The 26,258-nt window shown below is 36.5% G+C and overlaps 1 protein-coding gene across 3 annotated transcripts in view; it reads right to left on the bottom strand.

Annotated features, from left to right (window-relative positions):
* FNIP1 (folliculin interacting protein 1) overlaps positions 1-26,258 on the bottom strand; it is a 179,893-nt gene that overhangs the window by 64,573 nt on the left and 89,062 nt on the right. For 2 of the 3 annotated variants that reach the window (XM_002744624.6, XM_035290940.3), the window contains exons 4-11: positions 22,467-22,567; positions 22,135-22,209; positions 19,329-19,420; positions 13,676-13,759; positions 12,294-12,365; positions 9,544-9,679; positions 7,398-7,599; positions 1,971-2,056 (exon numbers count right to left, since the gene is read on the bottom strand). In XM_002744624.6, the coding sequence (XP_002744670.2) occupies positions 1,971-2,056; positions 7,398-7,599; positions 9,544-9,679; positions 12,294-12,365; positions 13,676-13,759; positions 19,329-19,420; positions 22,135-22,209; positions 22,467-22,567 (848 nt within the window). The remainder of the gene's footprint in view (positions 1-1,970; positions 2,057-7,397; positions 7,600-9,543; positions 9,680-12,293; positions 12,366-13,675; positions 13,760-19,328; positions 19,421-22,134; positions 22,210-22,466; positions 22,568-26,258) is intronic. The other variant, XM_008991521.5, reaches the window with a different exon arrangement.

Below are 26,258 nucleotides of genomic sequence, written 5' to 3'. Positions count from 1 at the left end.
CTTCAAAGTGAAACAATAACCATATATCACTACCTGCCTCTCAGAATGGCTAAAACTGACAATCTGACAATATCAAATCGTGACAAGTATGTAGAGAAACAGGAAGTCTCATTAATTGCTGGTGGGAATGAAAATGGTACAGTTATTTTGGATGACAGTTTGATCATTTCTTACAAAGCTAAACACAGTTTTCCCATAACATCCAGCAATCATGCGCCTATGCATTTTTCTAATTGCATTGAAAACTTATGCCCACATAAAACCCCAAACATGAATATTTATAGCAGTATTATTCATAATCACCAAAAGGTATAAGAAAGATATCTTTCAATAGGAGAATGTAAATTAATAAACAAACTGGGTTACATCTATACAATGGAATATTACTCAGTGATGAGAAGAAATGAGCTATTAGGTAACAACAACAAAACCAAGGAAGAATGTTATGAAAGACTTGCTAAGTGAAAGAAGCCAGTCTGAAAAGTTCACATACTATATGATTTCAAGTATATGATATACTAGATTTGACAAAAATACAGACAGTAAAGAGGTAAAGAGACCAGTGGCTGCCAGCAGTTAGTGGGTGGGGATAAACAGGTAAAGCACAGGGGATTTTTAGGGTGGTGAAACTATTCCTTATGATACTACAATGGCCTGTATATGACATCATACATTTAATAAAAACCATAGAACTATACAACAGAGTGAATTTTAATGTAAATTATGGTCTTTGGTTAATAATAATGTATTAACATTAGTTCATTAGTTTTAACAAATATATCATACCGATGCAATATGTTAATAACTGAGTTCGGGTGTGGTGGCTCACACCTACAATCTCACTCCTTTGGGAGCCCAAAGTAAGCAGATCACTTGAGGCCAGGAGTTTGACACCAGCCTGGTCAACATAGTGAAACCTCACCTCTACTTAAAATATAAAAATTACCTGGGCATAGTAGTGAGCAGCTGTAAACCCAGCTATTGGGGAGGCTGAGGCACAAAAATCACTTGAACCCTGGAGGCAGAGGCTGCACTGAGCTCAGTTCACACAACTGCACTCCAGCCTGGGCCACAGAGTGAGACATGGTCTCAAAAAAAAAAAAAAAATTAAAATTAAGCAACAGCTGGGAAAACTGTAGATAGGGGGAGAGGGCTATATGGAAAAACTACTATTTGCTCAATTTTTCTGTAAATCTGAAACTGTTCAAATTAAGTCTATTCATTATGTACGTGTGTGCATGCATGCACAAACGTATGCACCAAATTGGAAAAATAAAGCTATTTACAGTTATTTATACTCAACTGATAATACAGAGTGGTCAAGAAATAAAGGATATAAGAGATAGGCATGTCTTAGAATTCACCATTTAGTTATTATTTCATTTTGCTGTCCTCCACTCCCATTCTCAACATTCCAGAAGAAAAGAAAGAAGGAATAGTCATCATTCAGCCTGTGGAGGGTTAGCTCTTCAGATACAAACATGGATAGTATCAGAAGATGCGAGAAAATCAGACTGCACTACGGATTAAAAGAGAACAAGGCTAGATTAATGGATATCAATCACCAACTCCTAAAACCGAAGTACAAACTAATAATCTACAGAGGCCTGGCAGGAACAAAATTATACAATATATGGGTTAATGCAACTGAGAGAGATACAGCCTATACCAAACTAAAGAAAGCTTGTCTGGTCTACAGGCCTAAAGGTTCAAATGTTTATTTAAAAAAAACACAGTAGTCACATAAAATGTCTGCTGGCTGGCTGGAGTTCCATCACCTACAATTTACCTGCTTTCAAAAATTTTATTCAACACTGAGAAAACAGAAAACACTTATCATGAGCTTAATACGGGCTCCCTCATTTCACTACAGGACAAAGAAATTAAATTTTATTAGAACAAATTAAAGAAACAAATCTTCCTGTGTACACTATGAATGACTGCATTATGGAAAGCTGGGGAATATGTACCTGAATTCATTTAGGGCATCGACTATTCGATTATATGCCAAACTCCTCTGACTGGCATCAGCTGATCTCCGGCTCATTTTCATAGCCTTGAAAACAATCATTAAGATAGTTAGTTCTTATGTTAATCATGAGCAAAACACGGAAAAAAGAGTCTTTTTTAGACAGAGTCACATATTTATACAACACTCTACCAAAATTCTTATTAAGAAATAAATAAAGAAGGTAAATGCATTTATTGTAGCTTTCTCTTCTATACATTTAATGAATGGTTGAACAACATTAAAAATTTTCAACTGTTTTCAATCTCTTATTTTTAAAACTGCAGACTGTCAATACATAAAAAAACTGCTGCTGACAGTTTCTGGGTTACAAAAAACTTCTTTTTCTCAAACAGAACAAGACATAATAACTCAGTAACAACAGCTCATGGTTTTACACTTATATTTCACAGATAACACTTCTGTTAATTCTTTTTAAAAAATTTGCCCAGCCAGGTCAACATGGCAAAATCCTGTCTCTACTAAAAATATGAACATTAGCCAGGTGTGATGACCCACGCCTGTAATCCCAGCTATGCAGGAGGCTGAGCATGAGGACTGCTTGAACCCAGGAGCCTGAGGTTGCAGTGAGCCGAGATCATAACACTGGACTCCAGGATAGGTGATGGAGTGAGACTGCCTCAAAAAAAAAAAAAAAAAAAAAAAAAGAATATAAAGATTCTACAGTAAGATATCTGGAGGTATTAGCAATATTTGCTTTCTTAAAATATATTTAGCCAAGGCTGAAAAGCCTTAATTTAGGTAGATGGAAAGGGGATCAGGATTAGAATATGGAGTTCAAAAAGAACTTTAATCTCTTACACTTTTTCAAAGAGAATTTAATTCTGTATTTTTTTTTTTTTGAGATGGAGTCTTGCTTTTGTTGCGCAGGCTGGAGTGCAAGGGTACAATCTCAGCTCATCACAACCTCTGTTTCCTGGGTTCAAGTAATTCTCCTGCCTCAGCCTCCCAAGTAGGTGGGATTACAGGCCTGCGCCACCACTCCTGGTTAATTTTGTATTTTTGGTAGAGATGGGGTTTCTCCATGTTGGTCAGGCTGGTCTTCAACTCCTGACCTTTCAGGTGATCCGCCCACTTCGGCCTGCCAAATTGCTGGGATTACAGGCATGAGCCACCACACTCGGCCTAATTTTGTATTCTTTATGTAATTACAAAGTGATTAAATATTGTTTAAAAAACATACTAAGAGGTCAGCCTACTTCAGACCAGAAATCATGTTCCTGCATATCTAAAAGCTTCAGAGGGTGACAGTGAAACATACTTTATGTTTTTTCAAACTGTTAAGAACTGGCAATTTATAAAGAAGTGAATATTATTTTGCTAGAATTTAATAGTGCTCTTCCTTAATCTGATCAGCAATGCTATTTTTAAATTAAGTCACAAATCTCAAGAGGTAGAAGACTTCAAAACAATTGCTGCCAAGGTACTCAGGAACAAAATCCACAGCTTTTATTAAAAAAAAAAAAAAAAAAAAAAAAAAAGTTTGAAAACTGGCCCTAGAAGAAGAAACTGGCACCTTCTTTAGATGGTGCACTATTCACTATTATATTCCAATCTTAATAATATTCTATCATTAAGTAACTACTATAGAACTTTAAAATTATTAATTCCCATTCATTTATGTAAAAGCATTCATTTAAGTTCATCTTTCAGCTTTAATAAAACATGGGATACAACAATTGAACAAATATCTAAACTATGAGCATTAACAATGTACATTTTATTTAGGTCAGGGTCCCCAATCCCTGGGGCATGGACTACCTGTCAGTGGCCTGTCAGGAAGTGGGTCAAGCAAGCGAGTGAGCGAGCATTACTGTCTGAGCACTACCACCTGTCAGATCAGTGGCAGCATTAGATTCACATAGGAGCAAAAATCCTGCTGTGAACTGTGCATGCAAGGGATCTAGGTTGTGTACTCCTTATGAGAATCTAATGCCTCCAAAACCATGGCAACTCCCCCACCATCAGCCCCATCTATGAAAAAACTATCTTCCAAAAAACTGGTCCCTGGTTGCCAAAAAGGTTGGGGACTGCTGCTTTAGGTTACAGAATTGTCGAAGAATTAAAACATGATAACACTTGCAAAGTAATCGTTAATGAGTTCTATGATGCCTATTTCAAGTTTTATACAAAGCCTGAAATAGCCTGAAATACTTCTCCAAATAACTCAAAATGTCAGTTCACCCCCAACTTATTACTGTCTGTGATGACTTTGGCTAGACTACAAAATGTGAGGGTAGCTAACGGAAGAAAATGTAATCAGTGTCTAGCTTAAGAAAAGGTAAATGAAAATAGCCTTTACTCATATGTCCAATAAAAAAGTATTGCTAAAGAAGTATTTGTTTTCTGACATATTAAATATGAACAACTAACATGTATGTCTTTTCTAGAGGCAGATGATCCTTAATCACTAATGAGTTATTGAGATACATCTTTGCTTTCTAAACTATTCTAACCGGTCTAGCCACCTCTCATCTCTTATTCTAGTCTCTTCAAAACACACTGCCAAGTGCTCCCTTCAGCAGCCATACACAAAGCACACCACCAAGTTAATCTCACCAATGTATGACTTGCAAACAGCCTTAAAGACAAAGTCAGAACTCTCTGGCAAGCACTTCACATTCTTTGTCATCAGGTCCCCATTAACTTCGCCAGTTGTACCACTCACTATTCCTCTTCATATCCTTTCCTCTCCACAGACTGTTGTAACAAATTTTGGTGACAGCCACTGATTTTATGAGCTCAACTTCTGGGAATCTCCTCTAAAAAATAATCTGGTAAATTCATCAAGATGTTAATAATAGGGTAGCAACAATTGTGAAAAAGTAGAAATGGCCTAACAGGGAAACTGTTACTTAAAATGAGGAGACCTACTAAAATAGATGTAAGAACCATTTACAATAACTTAAGAAATGTGTATGTGACAATGATTTTTATTTTATTTTACTATGAGATAGGGACTCACTCTGTCAATACAGTGCAGAAGCACAATTACAACATACTACAGCCTTGACTTCCTGAGCTCAAGTGCTTCTCCAACCTTGGCCTCCCTAGTAGCTAAGACTACAGGTGTGCACCCCCATGCCTGGCTAGTTTTTTTTTTTTTTTGAGATGGAGTCTTGCTCTGTTGCCAGGCTAGAGTGCAGTGGCATGGTCTCGGCTCACTGCAACCTCCTAGTTTGGCCTCCCGAGTAGCTGAGACTACAGGCATGCTAATTTTTTGTATTTTAGTAGAGATGAAATTTTACCATGTTGGCCAGGATGGTCTCCATCTCCTGACCTGGTGACTCACCTGCCTCAGCCTCCCAAAGTGCTGGGATTACAGGTATGAGCCACCATGCCCAGCCATGCCTGGCTAATTTAAAAAAATTTTTTTATAGAGACAGGTTGCTCAATCTGAGTTTTTAAAAATGGGCATATAATTAGAAAAATGTGGGCATAGCAGAATCCCTACCAAGTAAAAGCACAACATGCATAGAAAAGGCCTAAATAAGATTTTTCAACAATGAATTACTGTGTTCCCTTTGGATGGCAAGAATGTCAATTTTCTTGCTATTCTGCTATATCCAATTTTTAGAGCTGTATGTTTCAAAACATCCCGTATATCCTTCAAAATGCAGTCCAAACAAAACTTCTTCCCAACAGGAAGTCATTTCACTTTCCTCTGAATTTCTGATTGATTGATTGAGACGGAATCTTGCTCTGTTGCCAGGCTGGAGTGCAGTGGCATGATTTCGGCTCATGGTAACCTCCACCTCCCAGGTTCAAGTGATTCCCTTGCCTCAGCCTCCCAAGTAGCTGGGACTACAGGAACTCGCCACTACACCCGGCTAATTTTCTGTATTTTAATAGAGATGGGGTTTCACCATATTGGCCTGGATGGTCTTGATCTACTAACCTCGTAATTCGCCCACCTCGGCCTCCCAAAGTGCTGAGATTACAGGTGTGAGCCACCATGCCTGACAACTTTCCTCTGAATTTCTGAAAAAACTGTTTGTCCTTCCTTTTTAGCTTACATTCTAATATTTCACAAATTTTTTACTTTATATATTTGTATTATATATACTATCTCAGCAGCAATGACAAAAGTGATTACTTACTCCTTGAAATACTTTCTGTACTTGGCTTCCCCAAAAGAGTACAGTCTTATTTTTTCTCCTAATTGGACAGCCAATCCTTTTCCTTCTCCTCTGCTGGTTCCTTCTCATCTCGTTAAACTCTTAATGTTGAAATGCACCACAAGTCAGGCTTAACACTCCCTGTCCTCTCTTGCCAATCTCAACCAGTTTCATGGCTTTAAATACCATCTATACACTCATCACCTCTCTGGTGAACTCTAGTCTCATAAAAACACTTGGATGCCAAGGACACAAATATAAAAAAATCCATCTTCCTTCATCAAACCTGTTTCACTTGCAGTTTTTCTCACTTCAATGATGGCAACTTCATCCTTCTAACTGCTTGGCTAAAAAACTTAAGAGTCAACCTTAATTGTTTTTTCTCCCCCCCGTATGCCAATTCAGTCCACCAGCTAATCACAGTGGCTCTGTTTTCAAAATATATCCAGTATCCAACTATTTCTTAACAATTCAATCACTAAAATGGTTTGAGTATTCATCATCTGTCACCTGGATTACTGTAACAGTATCCTAATTGAAATCTATTATCCACCAACAGTAAGAGTGATCCTCATAAACAATGTCATTCTTCCTCCACTCAAAACCCTCCAATGGCTTCCCATCTTTCATACTTTTATAAGAATAAATGCCAATATTCTTACAATGGTATCTTATAAGGCCCTACATGATCTAGTGTCACTTCAACCCAGGCACCGTGACCTCATTAATATTGCTTAAGTAACAGGCTTAACCCTGCAGTAAGGCTTTTGCCTCTGCCTGGAATATCTTGTTCCAGATGGTTGTAGCTTACTTCCTCCATATCTCTAAACGATATCCAATGTCTTTCAATCAGGGGCCTTCTTGACTAGCCTATAAAAATTAGTAATTCTTCCTTCTAGGATTCCTTATATACCTTTCTCATTTTTCTCCAAAGCACTTATTACATACATCTATACTCATATGTTTATTTGTCATCCATGAGGTCAGAGTGTTGCTTTTATCACTTCTCTTTAGTCAGTAGAATGGTGTGTACCACATTTTAGGCCCTCAAATATTTATTTACAGAACAAATGGATGAATGATCTCATATCATTTATTAGAGAGTAAGCACCTTAAAAAGGGTTCAATCTATTTGCATCCCCCAGAGCACATGCACAATGTCTGTCAATTTTTCTGCCAAACAAAGAAACATAATGCTTAATCGAGAGAATAAGATTTTAAAAGGAAAAGATATAAACAACTATGCTTACCTGTTCTATTGCACTCTTTAATTTGTTCATGTGGCTTTCAAAGAGAGGAAAATGTGAAAAAAAGAATTCATTAAATTTGTTATTTTCATCTTCATCTTTGGATAATGAAAAGATTACCCCAATTGCAATCTTCTTTTTCCTCACAATTCCTGGGTTAGGGCCACAGCTTTCATCTGAGAGATTAAAGCTTTCTTCTATAGACCTTAAAAATAAATGTTTTTTTTTTTTTAATTTAAAAAATAAAAATAATTAAAATCACAATTCAATCTTCTTGCTAATTAAATGTAGACAAGCTAAAAGTATTTGGCTGTTTTATCAAACAAACCTATAATTTGTACCAGCTGTGTATCTCTTAAGAAATCTACTGGCTATTTTTTCAGGTTAATGTTTTAGTAAAAATTTTACTAGAGTCATATTGGGAACATTTTTGTTCAATTAGAAGTTACTAAAGAAGCAGATAATTCCAATTCATAATTAACCAAAAGGTGTCTACATTTTAAGATTTATACATGAGTCTGACAGAATCTTTTCCCTGTTCTAGGATCTACTGGTCTCTGTTTTGTATTTCAGGAGCTAAGTCAAAGATGAATGAATAAAGGAAATGAAAAAGAGAAGAAAACAAGAATTTTTAGTATCTACAGTTGTACTTAATGTAGATTTAAAAAACTCTTTCAAGAATGAATTACCTTGCCAAAATAAAAACATGAAAAATGGAAATATCAAAACATGTATTACATAAGTCAAAGACCTAAACATAAAACTCTTAGAAGAAAACCAATGGTGAAGCCATCATGCGTCATGACATTGATTTGGCAATGGTTTCTTGGATGTAACACAAAAACCACAGCTAACAAAGGAAAAAAAAAACTGGGCTACATATAAATTTAACCTTCTATGCATCAAAGGACAGCATCAATGGAGTAAAAAGTCACCCCACAGAATTTTTTTAAAATTTGCAAATCATAGATCTAATAAGGAATTAATATCTAAAATACATACAGAATTCCCACACCTCACCAACAAAGCAAAAAAACCCAAATATAAAATGAGCAAAGGACTTAAGTAGATATTTCTCCAATAAAGATATATATAAGTAGTCAATAAGCACATGAAAAGAGGGTCAAGTCGGGTGTTGTGTGGCTCATGCCTGTAATCCTAGCATTTTGGGAGGCTGAGACAGGCAAATCATTTAAGCCCAGGAGTTCTAGGCTCATGGGCAATAAGGCAAAACCCCATCTCTACAAAAAAATACAAAACAAAATAAACAAACAAAAAAACAATTAGCCAGGCATGGTAGCAAGCCTGTAGTTCCAGCTATTTGGGAGGCTGAGGTGGAAGGATCACCTGAGCCCGGAGAGGTTGAGGTTGCAGTGAGCTGTAACTTTGCCACTGGACTCCAGCCTGGGTGACTCAAAAAGAAAACAGAATAGAAAAGATATTCAACTTCACTAATTATTAAAGAAATGCAAATCAAATCCACAATGAGAAACCACTTCAGACCCATTGAGATAGCTATTATCAAAAAAATAGAAAATAAGTTCTGGTGAACCTATGGAGAATTGGAACCATTGTGCATTGCTGGTAGAAATGTAAAATGGTACAGTCACCATGAAAAACAGTGTGCAGTGTGACAGTTCCTCTCAGTCATAAAAAGAAGTGAATTTCTGACACATGCTACAACATCACTAAACCTTGAAGACATTGATGCTAAATGAAATAAGGCAGATGCAAAAGGATAAGTAGTGTATAATTTCATTCATACAAGGTACCTACGGTCATCAAATTCATAGAGACAGAAAATAGAACGGTGGTGACAAGGGAAGGGGAGGGAGGAATGAGGAATTACGTTGAATGGATACAGAGTTTCAGCTGGGAAGAGAAAAAAGTTCTGGAGTTGGATAGTGATGATGGTTGCACAACGGTATGAAGGTACTTAAATAAATGTCACTGAACTGTACATCTAAAAATGGTTAAAACGGTAAACTGTTAAGTATAACTTACCACAATTTTTAAAATGTAATAAATTTAAAGTTTTCAGTTCCAAACTTAAAATACACAGAATGCAAGTCCAGGCTCTAAGAAACCCATATAAAATTGTATTTAAGGAACTATTCAATTTTGTTCTGTGTTTAAAGTTCCAACTTACCATCTAGGAAATACCCCATTTTCCAAACTTGTTGTTTGGCTGCGTCGCCAACGTCGCTGGTAGCTGCTGGCACAACTTCGTGTAAGTGAGGAGTTTGGAGAAGGAAATGGAGTGATCAGCAAGCTGCTGAGAGATGCTGTTGAGTCAGGAGAACAATAAGTATCAGTAATGACTGAGCATAATGACAAATTTCCTTTTAACAAAATTACAAATAGGTTAAGTTAAACTTTATTTTGCTTCATGAGCCTCTAAAATGTCCATTAAAAAAACACATCCTTCTTGGAGCAAGGTCTCAGAGGAGAAAAATCATATATTAACAATGTATCAGCCAAAAACTCACACAATTCGCTTTTGGCATTCTCCTCTAGGGATTCCAAAATAAAATTATACTTTGCAACAAGGCATTAACCCTTTGGCCACTGGACTGACTGTCCCATAACTTAGCTGAATCCTTTTAGTTCTTAAAGAAAATCTGATGCTATTCAAACTTAATGTAGCAGCTGGATTTTAAGAACAAGCTATATTTGAAAATAAGTGTTTGAAAGGCATTTAAAGAGGTCATTTACAAGTACTCAGGGATCACCTGTGCACATGCAGTCAAACCTACCACTTTTAATTACGAATCATGACTATACTTAATAAGTACCAAAAAAGAATGCTCTCTGGAGTACCAAGGTGATAAACACATCCCAGCAGACTCCACTCTGTAATGGCTGCAATCCCCTGATCTTGGGGATTATTCCCTTCCCAAAACACTCTGAAATCTGTAAGATATGTTTATTGCCTGAGGTGTTAAGAGCTACAACTGCTGATTTTTCATTAAGCTAGGGGTCCTCCCCTTTTCCCCACTGGATTTAGAGAGGATAAGACTTGTCATTAAGGGCTTGCATTTGGCAATATCCTAGACTTCTTTTATGATCATAAGCACATACTGAAAATGTATATTCAAAACAGAGAAGGATTATCATTACTATTAAAAAGGTATATGCCAGATGATAAATTATTTTGGAGCACTAAAAACTGAGAGACTTTCATTACAAAAATCTATTCATTTGAATTCTGACAAATTCAATGATAGAGGATAAAGCTGTATGTGCCATGCAAACATGGAGACCATCAATGAACTCATTCTAAATTACTTTCTTGTATAGACCACATTTTATCAATTAGTATTGTAAAGCCTTATAGTCCAATTTTGGGTATGTACAACTAAATCTAGGTATGACTTCAGTGAAAAATAAAATGCTGTCTTAAGTTTGGAAAAAATACATTTCACTACATTCTAATATTAAAAATAACCCTATTAGAAAAATAAGAAAACACACATTAACTTAAATGGGATATATGAATCCAATAACTTGAAGGAGCCTAACAGATCAGTCTAGCCAGATGCTTCAACTTACAAATAATATAAGTATAGATAAATTAATTTACCATCTTTCAAATCTTAAATAAAATAATGAGAATTAAATTCCTGCCAGGGAAGCCTAAATCTCTAGATTACACAGAAGCAAAGGGTATTAAGATAAATATACTCTAGATTCCTTAAAACAAAAAATAAGGAACTCAATTAGAAAAGAAAGATGAGATTGCTTGAAAAACACAAGCTCTTCTTCTTAGAGCAGTGGTTGGCAACCCTAGCTGTCCTTTAGAATCACATGTTAGGTTTTACATTTTGTTTTGTTTCTCAAATACAGATGCCTAACCCCTTCTTTGGGTTAAATGAGAGTCTTTGGAAGTAAAGCTTAGGCCCCTGAATTTGTTTTTAAAACTTCTCCTTCCTATTCTAATACACACCTAGGGATTACAACATATGGCAAGGTTAGATTTTTCATTTATCTCAAAACTGAATCATAAAACAATTTTGATAGCAGAGCCATATAAAGTAACAACATATGCTGACTATCACAGTGAACTAAGTTTCTCTTATCAAATAGTAATTCAAGCCTGAAATTACTCCTCCTTTTACTTACGCTGCTCTCTGGGCCCCAATACTTTTCCTTTCAGCTGAAATGTTTTTTTTCTGAGCTTTTGCCTAGATAACTGCTATTTATTTCTCAAAATACAACTCAATCATCATTCTTCCGTAAAGCATTGTTGGCATCCCTGCCCTTTGCCCAGGCTAAGTGTGCTGCCCTTTCTCTTTGCACAGGTCTATCACTAAACACATCACACAATAAACAATGACAGATGATTTTCCTAATTTTTCTCCCAGTAGACTCCATACTTCTGTGTTCCTTAAGGGTAGACTCTGGGCTTTAATTTTTTTAATGTTCACCATGTTTCAATAAATGTTTGCTAGAACTACAAATTTTGGAAGAGTCCATATTCGAAAAAAAAAAAGAGTGTAACATTGGTTCAAAATGCCTATGCTTTTCTGGGCAAGAGACAATATGACAATTTAAACTCTAGTTAGCAGCAAGCAAATATAATCAAATGTGTATGTGTGTGTGTTTTTTTTAACTACAGTTTCCAAGTAGTCTTCTGACCAATGCTTTTCTTCTTATACTAAGCTTTAACCAATATACTTTACTCTGGCTTTAGTTCATCCAGGCTTTATTCTACTGAGCACACTTAAAAGTAAACATGAAAAATGTTAAATGTATGAGACTTTGCCCTGCTTTTTTCACAGTTCTCTTGTAAGGCTAATATCAATATGAACAAATTTGATAATAAAAGGGAGAGATAAAAAAGAAAATCAATGCCAACAGCAATCTTATAAAAAACTGAATACAAGAACCTGACATTACCAGACCGTGCTATGCCACTGTCTCTGTCCTCATTCAGCTCTCTTCCAGGCATGTCCATTGGGTTGCTGTGAACTATAAATAAATATGAAACTGTCAGTTATAAAATACATTGCTATTCAGGTGGATGAACAGCTCCTTTTAAATAGCAAACGAAATCATGCTCATCTCATTGCATTCCCTTATTTTTTTCAATAGCATGGCACCAACCCAACACCAAGAGCTATTACTCAGTTGAACAAGCTTTGAGCACTCTGTGAAGATTTGATACACAGTATAAGAATCTAAAACATAATATCTAAAGCAGAGGAGTGACTAAAAGTCGTATTTTAGAAGCATAGTCAATGACAAATATTTACAATATACTATGAAATGAAAAAAAGCAAGCTACTAAACAGTGTAAGTACTTGCTGGGACTAAGTGGTGGGTATATCACAGTTCACTACACTGTTTCTACCTATAACAATGTATGTTTTAAAATTCTCCATAATACACTGAGAAATTTGTTTTGAGAAATTTGTTTGAATAGTATGATCCCAATTTTGTTTAAAAAAAAACAAAAATGCAGGTATTTCTGGATGATAAAATGGCTAATATATATTTTATTTTTGCCTTTTTAAAATATTTTCCAAGTTTTCTATAAATATGTATTATTTATATCTAATATTTATAGGGAAAGAAAATATTAATGAAGAAAAGGTTTAAATTGATACCAATCTGAAAACGACAAGTAAATGTGTTTACATTCTAATAATTTCCAGTAAAAGGTTGTAACCCGCTAAAATGTGTGAAAACAAGGACTATGATTAGAATCCTAGATATATACACATGGACATACTCTACAATCATCAACTTGATTATATAAGCAAATATAGTCATATATGCCTTTTACAGAGCATTACAGTGGTGCTTGTTCATCTAAATCTTAGCTCCAAGAAAAATTGTTCTTATGGAATAGTGTAGATCAGAAACTTTACAATAATAACAAGATAGGATAATTTTCTGCAATTGGTGAACTATGGTACAAAAGCTACTCAGCCATGGAAACAAGACAGTGGCACATTAAAAATTCCAAGTGGTATCTTGAGAAATAAAGTTCATACTAAATTTTGGTTTCAGATTCTAAAGTTAAAGGCATTATGCCATGAGAGAAATGGCAAACTGAAATTTCATAAAAATGTCAATCTTACTGTTAACTCAGTGTCTGGAAACTTTAAGAACATGTTCAAGTAGAAAGGAATCAAGTTCTTATACTTCCTAAAGCAATTTTTCTTAACCACAACCTCAACAAATGCATTCATCTACTCTCTTGTTTCCACAACTTAACTACAGAGTCTAGCCGTTGGGGCACACCAACTAGTCTACCCACACAGCACATCGCAAACCTGCAAAGAAAGAGGCGCTCCTGATCAGGCGGAGCGGACCCTGCTCAGAGAATGCCCGCCTGGGGCTGCAGAACTGTGAAAGACCTACATGGCAAAAACGTAAAATACACATGAAAGAGGACTGTTAGAGAAGCCACAATGCGTCAGTGAAAAAAGGTGAGCTAAGGCAGCACAAGAGCAGACCAACGGATATGGATGGAAACTTTTAAACTAAGAATAATTCAAGGTGTCTTCTCATTTTTGAAACAGGATGGTGTTTCTTTAGCCATGATTTATATTAAACAACAATTTCATGTATTTTTACTAATAAATCCATATATAATAAAAACAAGCTTCTGCTATATCAGGTAAAAATTATTTTAAATGTTCAATCCTTTCTAATGTGAAACAGTATTTTCAAAGATTTGAAAAAGTATGATAATGTTATCTATCGAATCTGATATCTGCCAAATAAATTTATGTTTTAAGAAGTTGTTTTAATATTATAGCATGCTCCTACAATTGCAGTAAGGAGAAAACTACCTAAGCAGTTGGCACACGGCATACAACAGAGCGCAAAACCAGGAAAGAAATCTTACTGACAAATTAAAAATTGGTTTTTCTAAACCAGTGATAAGTTACAAAGTAATGGAAGAAACCAAGGTTACTAAACCAGGAGTCAGCCACTATGGAAGGAGGAACACAAATGAAGCAGCTCATCAGGGACCAGACGCCCAGTTGTTCAAGAGAAGTGGCTGCCACATGCTTCATCAAGAAAAGGTAACTGCAGTCTGAAGACCCAAGAAGGGCATTATAGTTTGAAAGCAAGCAGCTGGGTTACCTGTTAGTTATGCTTAATCAAAACAGTCTAAATAGCCATGTAGGACATTTATCTAGGATGGAATAGGGGGCTTTCTGTTTTAAAAAGTGACAACTCTATTTTTCTTCTTTCTTTTTTTGAAACAGCATTTTGTTCTGTCATGTAGGCTGGAATGCAATGGCATAACCATAGCTCACTGCAAGCTCGACCTCCTGAGCTCAAGTGATCCTCCCTTCTCAAGCCTCCCCATGAGCTAGGACAACAGGTGCATGCCACCAGGCCCAGCCAGTTTTGAAAACTTTTTAGTAAAGACAAAGTCTTGCCACGTTGCCCAAGTTGATCTCAAACTCCTGGGCTCAACTGATCCTCCTCCCTTGGCCTCCCAAAGTGCTGAAATTACAGGCATCAGCCACTGTATCCAGCCAACTGTAATTTTCAAATTGCTAACAGATACTATTTTTCTGTAACAAGAACTTCTATAATTATAGCACATGTATAGCAATCCTTCCATGTCTCAATGGTCAGCTCTTTAATTCTCCCTAGCTTTCTTTCTCTAGTTACTTCAGAAATTATCTACTTCTTTAATCTCCTTCCCTACCTCTTCTTCTCAGCATAAAATGTTTGTTTCCTAGAGTATGCACATGCGTATATCCACATACACACAGTAAAATTAACCAGACTGGAATCCTTTTTTTCCTATTATTCTACTTCAAAACTTACTCTAATTCTCACCCATCCTTGCCTCTTTCCTGCCTAAGCAGTCATGCTATTCAAGCCTTACTATGTGCTAGGGACTTAGTAAATAATCCTAAGTTCCTTCCTCCCTTAAGTTAACTGTAAGTCAACTAGGACCCCAAACCCTTATTCTTCAAAAACTCCTTCTATGAGTTATAACTTCTAGTCTTTAATTTCATCCTCCTTATAACTTCCTTTTTCTATCAACACTTAAACATAGCCAAATCTCTTCCACCTCCCTCCATACATCTAATCCTACAGCAGTTCAGCAGTTCTCAAAATGTCATCCAAGGACGCCTGAGGGTCTCCGAGACTTTCAGGGGGTCTGTGAAGTCCTCCATTTTCCACCTACATATCTGTGTGAGACTGGATTTTCTTGATACACTTCAATGAAAACAACATATCACAAAAGACTGAATACAGACACAGATATGAGAATTTAGGTGTATCCTAATCTAGACATTAAGGAGACTTGTAAAAATGTAAAACAATGTCACTCTTCTCCTTAATTTTTTGGAGGTTTGTAATAACATGAAAGGGGATGTTAGTGTTATTTTTCAAGGATTTGCTAAATATTTTTTTAAATTTCTAATAAAGTATTTATCAATAGTTGTAATACATACAAACAAAAGTTCTCTGCAGAACTCAATGATTTCTAAGTGTGTAAAGGACTCCTGAAACCAAAAAGTTTGAGAATGACTATTTGCATCTTGGACAAAGGTCTAACCTCTGAGTATTCTCAATTCTGGCGTCAATTCTCCCCACTGAAACTGCTCATGTAGGCCATCAAAAGGCTTCCTGTTGCTTTAGTCCATATTATCTTATGTTACCTTATAGCAGCAATCGATGCTGACTATATTATACTGTAAACATTTTTCCCATGATAACACACTCTCTGTATTTTTTCCCCCACAGTCTCAGTCTCAGTTTGTGTGCTTCTCTTCTACCCCTTCTTAAAGGCAGCATTCTCCAGGGTTCCACCTTCAACAATCTTTCCTTCTCCTTCTTTACATTTCCTAGGTCATCCTCCATTCCTGTGCTTGCAATTATAACTTATGTCTCGATGATTCTCAAATCTACAGAAGATACAGCTAACTGGTCAACTTCTATTATTTTTAAATTATTAAACATTCATCCATTTTTATGTTAAAGAGAATACTACTACAATATACCTATCTAACTAGCTAACAACAATGGATTTCTACACTTGGATATCCCGATACTTCCAAACGAACATGCCTAAACCTAAAATCATGAATTCTGATTTCTTCTATTCCCCTCAGTGAATAGCACCAATACCCATGCAATTAAACAGACAGCAAAGTGCCAAACTTGAGCCTCACCTCTTCTATCTAATTAGCTAATCCTGTCCACTCTATTTCCCTTAAAAGAATTTCTCAACTATCCCCACCCACGCTAACTTACTACAGGTACCATTATCTGTCATTTGGATTACCATGAGCAGCCTTCTAATAAGGGCCTTTTCTCAATCCCACTTGCTCACCTGTATCCATTCCTACTGCAGTTAGGATACTCTTCTGCAGACACAAAAATATAATCTGATTGTGTTACTAAATTCTGAAAATCCCTCTGTCATGGTCTCAAGAATGTATCTCAAAGATCTCCAACTATAAAGAGTATGTTTGATTAAGAACCCCTGCTGCTGTGTTCTGAAATTCATTGCCACATTTGTGCAAGGACACATAGCTGATAGGCTGCTCTCAGATAATGGGTGAACACAGTAGGTATACTAAAGCAAGCCCATTTTGGGGAGATTTAGGACATTTCTGAAAACCACCTTGGACTCAAATACTTCCCAGGGCCTTGCCAAACCTCTCTTGAACTGTATAGCAAGCTGAGACACTTCCAGTCAATGTTCTATCCCTCTCTCCTTCACTCATGGTCAGACTTACATCAAAATTCAGTGGTCTCTCAGCCTTTCCCAGCATGTTCCTCATTTTCCTTTACATAGTCAATTCCCCTAATACAATTCTTGCATGCTTAATTGGGTCTTTGGCACCTGTGAAAAAAACAGGTGAAGGACCCAAACCAACATACTTGCACTGGTGCCCAACTATACTACATGAAGCATTAAGTCCAAATTCCTCAGGTAGCCTACAGTGTCCTTTGTGATCTAGCTCTTGCTCCATTCTTTCTTTTTCATTTATTTTACTCCTACTCTGTGCTCCATACATACTGATTTATTCACATTCTTTCCATACTCTATGATCTCTTGCTCCTAGCTCTGTGTACAAATACTGCTTCATAGAACATTTCTTTCCCTAACCATCTGGCTAATCCCTCAAGCTTAGGCCTCATGTCCTCAAGAAAGCCTTCTCTGACTCACCAGGACTGAATTAAGTACTTCTTATTTTTATCACACCCTGTTCTTAACTCTGTCTAAGAATTTACTATAGTATACTGTAATTGTTGTATTATTTTTCTGAATTCCACTAACTATAAATCCACTGAGGCAGGAACTATATATATCTGGTTCACTATTGTATCTTCAGGGGCCAGAAGAGTGCTTGGCATATTACAGGTGCTCACCACATACTTATTGATTGACTGACTGATTAACTGGAAATTGAAAGAAATAAGAAATGATATACACAAAAACAGTCCTTGATTCACAATTAAAAAGGGTGCAAGTAAATGTTGCTCATATGTAAAGTCAGTAGTATGTAAAATGGATCGTCTACTCTCTTAAAAGAGAGGACAAGTATATCTAGCCTCCATAGTATAATTTACCTTTATAAGTAATAATGGATTTGTGTTATTAAAATGAATTCCTTTTGGCTGGGACATGGTGGTTCACACCTGTAATTTCAGGACTTTGGTAGGCTGTTAGGAGTTCAAGACCAGCCTGGCCAACACAGCGAAACGCTGTCTTTACTAAACATACAAAAATTAGCCAAGTATGATGTGCATGCCTGCAGCTACTTGGGAGGTTGAGGCAGGAGGATCGCTTGAACTTGGAAGGTGGAGGTTGCAGCAAGCCAAGATCATGCTACTGCACTCCAGCCTGGGTGACAGAGTGAGACTCCATATCAAAAAACAAAAACAAACAAACAAAAAAACCCTATAAATGACTTTCAACATTCCACTAGCCCTCTGAGGTTTGAAAATTATCAAATTATAAAGAAAAAAGATTTCATTATTTGTCATATTTCTGTTATTAAAATCAATGAAGTAATCAAGCAAGTTAAGAAAAAATAGAACTTCTATTTTTCTATAACACTCACACATTAAAAAGTATATGCCTAATACTATGACTAGCCCACAGTAATAAATGTTTTATAAGTGACTGCTCATTTGAATAAACACAAACTATAAAAAATAGATAAGAGGATGTCATACTGCTCAAGTTGGAAGAAAAAACTGTTTTCTACAAATATTTGTTAAAATTAATTATAAATAAAAGTTCTTACTAAACAGAAAATGAGAGAAATATTCATATTAATCTAATTGTTATCTCATTCCTCTGGCTTCCTACAGCTTTTATGCACCAGAAATATCGCAATACAGCAGCAGTTCAGTTGCCCTGTCTAGAAAAAAATGACCAGAAAGTTTAGAGAGTCTGTCACTTTAAAATGCAGAACTTAAATAACAACAATTAGCTAACTGAAGTACTAAATAAACTGTTGTAATAAATCTTTTAAGAAACATCAAATTTAAACATCTGCTCATCTGAATTACAGGTGACAAAAACGAGCATCATTTTAAAATGACTTTTGTGCTTACGGAAGAGAGAAGGAAGAAGGTGTAATAGTCTTCCTCAGCTGAAACAGTCAAAGGAACTAGTAAGGGCTTTTCTTATCACTGACAGATCTTTCAAAGATGCATCAAATTTAACAATGAAAAACAATGAAGACAAATTAGCTATATCTATAGCAGTTCTCTTAATCAGATAAAAAATAATTATGTTCAAATATATGAAAAATGTTTTCCAAATGAAACAAATGTATGAGATACTACCAACTTAAATGCCTTTTCCACTTACAGTATTTGAAATTCTTTGTTATCATAACAGATCTGTATCATTAAGGAATAACTTCAAAAAACACTTCTTAAACTGTTCATATATTTTAAACTTGTAAAATCAAGGGAGCCATTTACCTATATTTCCAAGCAGTCCGTTAATAACTGTGTTATTATCAGCCTTTAATGTATTGTTGTCCTGATTGATGAATTCAAGACTATCTTGTAGCCTATGGAGGGTGAGAAAAAATTAATTCCAAATTGGTTTTATGGTTTAATGGCAATTCTTTGTACATCCTAACGAAATTTTAATTGCAAAACCAGTTTCTTCCTATTAGCATTACAAATTAACTAACATAACTACTTAAATAGGATATTGGGAAGCAATAGCCTGAATGCCAGATCAAGTCTGCTGCCTCTTTTCCTAAATAAAGTTTTATTGGAACATAGCCATGCCCATTCATTTATGTACTGTGTATAATTGCTCTGATGCTGCAACAGCAGAGCTGAGAAACTATAACCCATTGTTTGGCTCACAAAGCCAAAAATATTTACTGTCTGGATCTTTAAAGAAGAAAGTTGCTGAACCTGATTTAGATTACAAACAAGGTTTCCCCGCATATTTTGGACCTAAAAATATTTTCTAATTATCTGATAAGGAGAGGTAGAAGCTAGGAGAAAGAGGAGGAGACTACATCATTAGGCAAATATCCAAAAAATGCTTTTAGTCTAATATATTACAAATAACCCATATCATTTCTTTTAGTGATTCTTTCAAGATAAAAAATAAAAGTACTTTATGCTTTAATACCCTTTCTAGAGATTTTAGGAATTATCAGTTAGAACTTAGAAGAGATGAAAAAACTCAGGTGATCATGACTAAAATCAGTGATTCCAACATGGAATCTTTAATTTCTACTTTAGTAGATCTCTAATCTCTGTATTTCTGGCTTCAAGATTTTTTAAAGCATCCATAATATTTTAAAGAAGACCTCCCACTTTCCTTCCTGTCTTAAAGTAAAAAAGAGCTACAGGTATTAGAAATTTAGCTAATAAAACTCTTCCAAGCAGGTCCTTTGTTTTTTTTAATCCTTTAAATTCTGGAGTACATGTGCAGAATGTGCAGGTTTGTTACAGTTATACACTGTGTCACAGTAGTTTGCTGCATCCATCACCCTGTCATCTACATTAGGTATTTCTCCTAATGCTATCCCTCCCCTAGCTCCCCACCCCCTGACAGGCCCTGGTGTGTGATGGTCCCTTCCCTGTGTCCATGTGTTCTCATTGTTCAATTCCCACTTATGAGTAACAGCATGTGGTGTTTGGTTTTCCATTCATGTGTTAGTTTGCTTAGAATGATGGTTTCCAGCTTCATCCATGTCCCTACAAAGGTCGAGAACTAACCTTTTTTATGGCTCCATATTATTCCATGATGTATATATACCACATTTTCTTTATCTAGTCTATCACAAATAGACATTTGGGTTGGTTCCAAGTCTTTGCTATTGTGAACAGTGCTGCAATAAACATACTTGTGCATGTGTCTTTATAATAGAATGATTTATAATCCTTTCAGTCTATACCCAGTAATGGGATTGCTGGGTCAAATGGTATTTCCAGTTTTAGATCCTCAAGGAATCGCCACACTGTCTTCCACAATTGTTGAACTAATTTACAATACTACCAACAGTGTAAAAGTGTTCCTATTTCTCCACATCCTCTCCAGCATCTGTTGTCTCCTGATTTTTTTTGAGACGGATTCTTGCTCTGTCGCCAGGCCAGAGTGCAGTGGTGCAATCTCAGCTCACTGCAACCTCTGCCTCCCAGGTTCAAGCAATTCTCCTGCCTCAGCCTCCCAAGTAGCTGGGACTACAGGCGCATGCCACCACACCCAGCTAATTTTTGTATTTTTAGTAGAGACAGGGTTTCGCCCTGTTGGCCAGGATGGTCTTGATCTCTTGACCTTGTGATCCGCCTGTCTCAGCCCTCAGAGACATGCTGGGATTACAGGGATGAGCCACCACACCCAGCCTGTCTCCTGATTTTTTAATGATCACCATTCTAACTGGCATGAGATGGTATCTCACTGTGGTTTTGATTTGCATTTCTCTAATGACTGGTGATGATTAGCTTATTTTCATATGTTTGTTGGCTGCATAAATGTCTCCTTTTGAATGTGTCTGTTCATATCATTCGACCACTTTTTGATGGAGTTGCCAAACAGGTCTTTTTAAATCACTAACAATTAGTGGGGGCTCTAGAGAATTTCTGTAGTTTGGAGTAGTTTTTTTTTGCTGCCTTTGACCTTGGGTTACCCCCAAGGGCTCTGGCTAGCCAATGAGCATTGTTCTGATATGGAACCTGCAAAATCTCTCTCTGGGGTCTTCTACTGCCTAACTTTAGCCCCAATAATTTATTAGGTTCTGGCACATGGCCCATGATCCTGACACCAGGCCTGCCTTTGTTTCAGCTTCACTATTCCAACTCTTTGCATTAATAGCTTGTAATACCCTGGTGGTTATCATTATATACTATCATTATATACTGTATATATTATGTCTAATATCCATATGGCTGATCCAGGTCAGTCCTGTTTGCAGGGTTAATTTCATAGGGATCTGAAAATTGAACAGCATAACCCTACAGACTGTAGTAACTCAACATGGTACCACAAAACCAAAAATCAGCATATTGACCTAAGACAGAAATCCATTCACCATTTTACTTCCCGATATTGATTCTACCAATTTATAGAAACAGAAACCACATCTCCCATTTCTCAACCAAATGCAATTCAGAGTGAAATCTGGCCTCTAAGAACTTTTAAACTTAAGGAAAGATGGAATATCTGAACTTGTGCTGCAGACCTATAAAAGCAGTTTGTTACTTTTCATGCTTTGCACATCTAAAGTAATACATTTCCCCCATATCCACAAGCACTTACGTATTGAGACTTCCACAAATACTGCTGCCAGTCCGTGCAGTAAACACTTTGCTGAGCATGAGCTGTGGAGGGGAACTATGAAGAAAAAGAGAAAGAGAGGCCTCAAAACTAAAATAGAATGACTTTTTGGATTTATTACAAATAAAAATGTATAAGTCACAGAGGTTTCACAGCATAGCTGCGAGAGTCATGAAGTAGCATTAAAATCATAGAACATTTTAAATGGAGTATGACAAGCTCAATCTGAGTGAAGATCATATAAAATTCTCTCTTTAAAAAACCCAAATATCTAAAAATGGACTCGATAACAAAAAAATCAGAAAACCTCTTACCGAATCTGATGAATTTTTAAGGTGGATCCTTTGTAGCTCATTGCTACTGAGCCAAACATCATCTCTCCAAGCATATTGGCATCAGAAGAACATCTTGAACCCTACACAATAACCACACATTAACAAACTGTGTTAATTAAAACGTTATGATTATTTCATGTTTTCATTAAAAACTTTTTATATAGCTATTCTACACTAAGAGTTGTAATTCTACACTGTATATGCTGTTCTGCAACTTGACTTTCTTCATTTTACAATGTCTTGTGGATATAACCATGTTATTACATATAAATTTGACTAATTCCTTTTCACAGCTGTACCAAATTTCCTGTATGAAAATTAAACAGACCAGTTTCCTTTACTAGTAGGCATTTAGGTCACTTCCAGATGTTTGCTATTATCAATAATGCAGAAGTAGGCATTCTTAACCACATCTTAAGCATATATAATATTTCTCCAGGATAGATAAGTCAAACTCAAAGAATATGCAGAGTAATTTTTACTACTCCTGTTGTACTAAAGAAAAATCCATAAATGGGGCAATTTATATCTATTTTGTATTTCTGTAAAGACGTATCTGTGATCTACAGTTTTAATACTATGCCTGTGAAAATCCTAATGGCATTTTTTACAAAACAGAAAAACATATTAAAATTTATATGAAACCACAGAAGACCACAATGAGTCAAGTCAACTCTGAAAAAGAAAAAAACTGGTGGCATCACACTTCTTGATTTCAAATTATACTACAAAGCTACAGTGAAAACAGTAAGGCACTAGCATTAAGACACATATATACACCAGTGGAACAGAACAAAGAGCCCAGAAATAAACCTACATGTATACAGTCAACTGATCTTCGAAAGGGTGCCAAGAATACACAATGGGGACAGCATAGTCTCCTCAACAAATGCTGCTGGGAAAACTAGATATCCACATGCAAAAGAATAAAACTGGTCTCCTACATCATGCAAAAAATCAACTCAAAATGGACTGAAGGCTTAGATGTTAAGACCTAAAACTGTAAAACTGCTAGAAGAAAACAGGAGAAAAGCTTGATGACACTGGTCTTGACAGTAATTTCACCCATATGGCACTGAAAGCACAGGTAACAAAAGCAAAAATAGACAAATGGGACTACATCAAACTAAAATGTTTCTGCACAGCAAAGTAAATAATCAAGATGGAGAAAAGATAAAATATGGAATGGGAAAAAAATATTTGCAAACCATGTATCTGGTAAGGGATTAGGCTTCAAAATGTACCAGAAACCACTACAACTCAATAGTAAAAACTAGTAACGCAATTAAGGTCTTGAATAAGCATTTCTCCAAAGAAATCATACAAATGACCAACTGATAAAGGAAAAATGCTCAACATTTCTAAACATCAGAGAAAGACACATCAAAACCACAAAACCTGTCAGGTTGCCTGTTATCAAAAAAGCAAAGACAAGTGGTGAGGATGTGGTGAAATTGGAGCCCTTGCAAATTGTTGTAGGAATGCAAAATGGTACTGTCCTTATGGAAAACAACATGGCAAGTCCTTCAAAAATTAAAAATAGAACTATCATGTGAACTGGCAATTCCACTTCTGGGCATTTATCCAAAATAATTAAAATCAGGATTTCAAAGAGACATTAGCACTCCTATGTTCATTATGGCACTATTCACAATAGCCAAGGTATGAAAATAACACCAAATTTCCATTGACAGATGAATGGATAAATGAAATATGATATACACATGGAATGAAACACTCTTCAATTTTTAAAAAGAAGAAAACTCTGCAACATGCAAAAACACAGATGAATCTTAAGGACGTTAGGCTAAATGAAATAAGCCAATCACAAAAAGATAAATACTGCATGATGAGATAAATACTCCACTTACATGAGGTATTTAAAATAGCCAAATTTACAGAATCAAACAGTAGAATGGTAGTTACCAGGCACTGGGGTGAGGGGGAAATGGGGAGTTACTAATCAATGACAGTAAATTTCAGTCAAGCAATTAGAATAAGCTCTACAGATCTATAGTGCAACATTGTTCCTACAGACAACAATTCATGGTACATTTAAAAATTTAAGAGGGTAGATCTCATGTTCTCACCACAATATTTTTTTTAAGACTTCCTTGATGCTGGGCGTGGTGGCTCACACTTGTAATCCCAGCACTTTGGGAGGCCAAGGTGGGCGGATCACAAGGTCAGGAGTTGGAGACCAGCCAGGCCAACATGGTGAAACTCAATCTCTGCTACAAATACAAAAATATTAGCTGGGTATGGTGGTGTGTGCCTGTAATCCCTGCTACTCGGGAGGTTGAGGCAGGAGAATCGTTTGAGCACAGGAGGCAGAGGTTGTGGTGAGTAAAGATTGTGCCATTGCACTCCAGCCTGGGAAACAGAGCAAGACTCTGTTTAAAAAAAAAAAGACTTCCTTGAACCACTGAAATGTTTTTTTTTTTTTTTTTCAAGGAAACTCCTGATTAAAAAGTTATCCCCTTTCATTATTCTTTGTCCTCACAGGAGTCAGAAAACAGTTAAAGATTGAGCTTATCCATTTGGTTACTATTTAGATATCATGGCAAATATTACTACTTACTTATAAAGTATCTATTCTCTAATTCTTCCTCATTTTTTGAAGTCTAGTTTGTTTCAGGGCACTAATATGCCCAACTGAAAAAAATTTTATTTCACAGCCTCACTTGAAGATAGGAGAGTTATAGTAATTTTTATACTTAAAAGATTAGTGCTATGGTTGGAGTAGCAATTTTCAGTACTCATTTACATACATTTGACACAGTCCTAGTCAGTTAGATCTAAGAGGAAGTCACTACAGATGGAGATGTGATAATATAATGATAAGGCTACAAGTATAATTTAACTCTAAGCAGAAAGATAAGAGAACCATGGTTTCTAAGGGTATCTTGAAGCCCAATATCATACCTAGATGGTATACTTTTAGTGTTATCATGTCAGAAACACAATCCCTACTTTGTTTAAGCCACTGTTTAGAGAGTATCCAAATACAAGTCTTAACTGATGCAATTATAAAAATCAAGAAACAAATGGTTTCTAAAATATTAAGAAAAATTCTAATAACAATAAAGTGAAGATAATCCCCATACAGCTGCACGCTGTTTTCTGTTTCATAATGTGATTCTTTTACTCTTTTGCCTGTTTACTCCCTATCTTACATTGTCCTAGTATTGTGGCTTAAGAAAATCCATATATGGAGAGAGGACACAAGATGGCGCTGTGACAACAACCATGGATTGAAGTCAATGCGCGGAAGGGGTGAGTCAGGGCTGCATTTCCAGACGGATCTTTGTTGCCCACAGAAAGGGGAAATTCCTAGGTATAGAGGAGATGCGAGACACCAGGCAGAGGTTTTGGCTGGCGCAGCTGGCAGCCGGTGCGGCAACGGCCTGCGCTGTGGCGGCGCTACACAGCGGTCCCCACAAAGCGCGCTCGTCCGGGTGCCCGGTTGGGCTGGCAACTTGAGACTTGGGAGGGCTGAACTTGAGACTGAACGGGACATGGACAGTGAGCCAGCCCAGGAGATTTCAGGGTGACAGCCTTTGGGGTAGCGCAGTGGGACAAACAAAACTGCGATTCCAAATGCTCCTGGTGGAGGGGTTCCCTGAGGCCACAGCTCTGTGGGGGAGGGGCACCCGCCATTACCAAGGCAAACCGCCCCTACTGAGGTACACGCCCATTGCTGACACAGCCTGCCGTTGCCGAGGCAACCCGCTACAACAGAGAGACTCCGCCGCAGGGCATAGCTTATGG

Source organism: Callithrix jacchus, chromosome 2 (genome assembly GCF_049354715.1).
Source record: "Callithrix jacchus isolate 240 chromosome 2, calJac240_pri, whole genome shotgun sequence".
Lineage (NCBI taxonomy): Eukaryota > Metazoa > Chordata > Mammalia > Primates > Cebidae > Callithrix > Callithrix jacchus.
The sequence above is the reverse complement of the archived record's forward strand: the minus strand, read 5'-3'. Positions and strand labels throughout refer to the sequence as shown.